Genomic DNA, 3,339 nt, shown 5'->3' on the forward strand with positions numbered 1-3,339 from the left:
GCCAAGGAAGCAGGCAGGAGAGGCCGGGTGGCCACCTGCATCTGTGTTTATTGTTCTGTTTTCTCCAACCCCAACAGAGCAGAGTGTGAGTCCAGGGGCAGCTGGGCCCGTTCCATGGTTCTATGGGACCAAAAGAGTCATGTGTGTGGGGGTCAGAGTCCATGAGACATCTATTGGGAGGAAGACCCATAATTCAGGGGCCTAGCACCCCCTCTTCTGCACTGCCATGCCTGAAGCCCCCACTGGGATTCATGATGTGGCAAGCGTGAGAGTGCAGGCTGCGATGGGAGTGGGGCAGCCATGGGGCCAAGCGGCCATCGGAAGCTCCATGGGAGCCTGGGCAAGCCTTCTGAGGCTGCTGGACATCTCCCTTGCCCTAAAGAGAAGTGGGTGCTGGCCCAGCGAGATGGGCCAGACACAAATGGGATCTTCCCAGGCCACCTCTCCCTGAGCTATCCTTTCCCACAGTCCACTTCCTGTGCTCCTGTCACCTGATGCCTCAGGTCTGCACAAAGTCCATCTCTTCCACAGGAACCGGTCCAGAGTACGAAGTCCTACATCCCAGCACCTCCCTGGGATGCTCTCCTGCCAAAAGCATCAGCACAGTGCTGGGGCTTCGACCAGCCCCAAGAAAGGGAGGTGAAAGAAGCCTGTGGAGGGCCTTGAGCATGGGGAGGAAGTCCTCTCCCCATTCAGGCCCATGGGTTGAGGTCTGTCCACAGCCCTGGCCCTGCATCTGTCTGTGCTGCCATCCAGGCCATGGGTGTGAATCCTGGTGGGACCTCCAGTCCGGGCCAGCAGGGGCCAGACCTGCAGACCTGGTTGGGAGATGGAGAGAAGGTCCTGAATGAAGGCTGGCTGCAGGGGACAGGAAGCCACTTCTTGACACTTGTTCAGTTTGGGCCACTGCATGGGCTACGTGGCCCTGACAGTTGTCTGGATGGGCCCTGGAGAGGAAGACCTGGGCGCCAGCTCCCCATACTTGCTAAGGTCTTTTGGAGAGATAGCCCATCTAAGGCTGGGAAAGGACCAGCCAGAGACTTACCGTAATTAGGAGTACGCCAAGCCCTGAAGCCCCCGGGCTGGAGAGTGGAACTTCTCAGAATCCTCAAAAGGCTGGTCTGTAGTAACCAAGGGGAGGGGCTATAAGCCATGTGTAGCCTGGGGAGCTTATCTGCCTGCCCTCTCTGGGCTGGGGACAGTGTACAGGGCTGAGTACAGTGCTATCAAGAGCCTTGGAGGTAGTCAGCCAGCCCTAGCTCTGGTCTGGAACCAGCATTGCAGAGAGTTAGGCGAGGCTTGCCAGAGGGCCTGGCTCGAGGTGAGGAAGCAGATGGCCAGGTACCAGGACAGAAAAGAAAAGAGGTCAGCCTCCAGGAGCACTGATACCCAATGCAGCGGCAGCAGCAGCAGTGTGGCTTCCTCCCCTATCTCCATGACATTCATCACTCCCATCACCCTTGCCCCTGCCTACCCCCCTCCCATGGTTGGTATCGATGTCCCTCACATTTTAAACTGTCTTGGGTTAAAAAAAAAAAAACAAGGCAAAAAAAGGATTGCCCTTTCAAATCATCCTAGAGCATTATCTAACAAGCCCATCCTAACAGTCATCTTCTAGGGGATGTGACTTCTTTTGACTTGCTATACACTATTGGTTAGGGCTCAGGCTGTGAAATTGGATGTTGAGTTGGAGGAGACTGATAAATGAAGTGGCAAATGACAACCATTTCACAATTGGGATGTGGAGGGATGATGTGGTCTCAATTTCTTATCTGGAAAATGGCGGGGAGGAAGCTGGGCTAAACTTTGTCCAAGGCCAGTCCCCTTCCATCAGCAAGCGACCCAGTCCCTCACAGTGGTGTGTGCTACCCTCCAGTGGACACACAGGTGAAAAGCATGCAGTCCACGTGGGGTTCCTCCAGCTGAGTATTAGGTCTCTGCCCTGGGTTCAACTGGATGGGGTGGGGCCTTGGGATGGTTTTCAGACCTTCTCCAACTGGAATTTGAGTCCCCTTTCCCTTGGTCAAGTGGCCAGTTGATAGCATCAGGAGTGGTGATCATCCCAAGCTATGAGGACAGGGAAGTGGGGTCCCCTTGGACTCCTACAAAGCTCCTTGCTCTGTACCCTACAGGGAGAACTGGTCAACTGGCATGAGGCTCTGGTGAGATGTGGATGGCATGGGCCCCTCAAGCCCAGCTGCTCCACCAGGCCACAGTGGGGCAGAATGAACCACTCACTCACCTGGAAGCCCCTCTCCGTGGGCTCTGGGGCAGGCCTGGGTTGGGGAGCTTGGTGGGCGCAGCACGGGGGCAAAGGCGCTCCTCTGTTTGACAGCGGAGATCATGTTGACAGGTGAGAAGGAGAAGACGCTGGTGGTGGGGGCAGCCGCCGAGAGGGACATGGAGGAGGCAGCAGCCAGCGGGGGGCTAGAGGGCATGACTCCGGGGCGGGGCGGGGAGGGGCAGGTGCAGCAGGGAAGGCAGTGGGAGACACAACAGGGAGACAGCACCATAGTGAGCAGCGTGGGCTGCTGACCCCAGGCCCAGACCTCACTGGGGGCTGTGAAGGTCCTGGGGGGACCCGTACAGGGCAGGGTCTGGAGGCAGGCTGGGAGCCTCTGAGGTCCTGGGCCAACACTTGCCTTTTGGGGGGCTCTGGAGACCCTTTCTCGGGGCTGGAGGTGACAGAGTCAGACTAGGTAAAAACAAAAGCAAAACCAGAATATCCAACAAAATCAAATACCGGGAGGTGGCCCCAAAGATGAGAGATGAGCAAGAGATGGAACAGCCTAGGATTCCTGCTGAAAACCACTGGAAGTCTGAGAAGCTGAAAAATATTTATGGGCCCTAGAGTACCAAAGTTCTCAGAGTCAAAGATTGGGGTTCATAGTGGAGCTGGGGCAAATGGTCAGGGATAAAGTTTGGGGGTAGATGAAGGCTCCTGTTACAAGGCTCTCTGTCCAGGGCCAGAGCTCACACAACAAGCACTTGAACTTCCTCCACAAATATGCTCCCCTTATCAATCACCTCTCACTCTGGGTATTTTGTTTTCTCCCAGTTTAATGTAGGTCCTTGTCATCTCCAGCCCAGGTCCTATATCACCCTCTTCCAGCTGGTCAATTTTAAAGAAAAGCATAGGGCCCGACTGGCGTGGCTCAGTGGTTGAGCATCGACCTATGAACCAAGAGGTCATGGTTCAGTTCCGGTCAGGGCAGTATGTGTCTGGGTTGTAGGCTCCATACCCAGTAGGGGGCGTGTAGGAGGCAGCCAAGCAATGATTCTCATCATGGATGTTGCTGTCTCTCTCTCCCTTCCTCTCTGAAATCAATCAAATAAATA

General features: G+C 55.5%; 1 protein-coding gene across 1 annotated transcript in view; it reads right to left on the bottom strand.

Moving 5' to 3' along the window:
* Positions 1-6: 6 nt before the first annotated feature.
* EBF4 (early B-cell factor 4) overlaps positions 7-3,339 on the bottom strand; it is a gene marked incomplete at its 5' end in the record, with an annotated part of 54,022 nt that continues 50,689 nt past the window's right edge. The window contains 3 exons of the mRNA XM_014546532.1: positions 7-818; positions 1,046-1,121; positions 2,243-2,692. Coding sequence (XP_014402018.1) covers positions 1,051-1,121; positions 2,243-2,692 — 521 coding nt within the window. The remainder of the gene's footprint in view (positions 819-1,045; positions 1,122-2,242; positions 2,693-3,339) is intronic.

This window comes from Myotis brandtii, unplaced genomic scaffold (genome assembly GCF_000412655.1).
Source record: "Myotis brandtii unplaced genomic scaffold, ASM41265v1 scaffold45, whole genome shotgun sequence".
Classification (NCBI taxonomy): domain Eukaryota; kingdom Metazoa; phylum Chordata; class Mammalia; order Chiroptera; family Vespertilionidae; genus Myotis; species Myotis brandtii.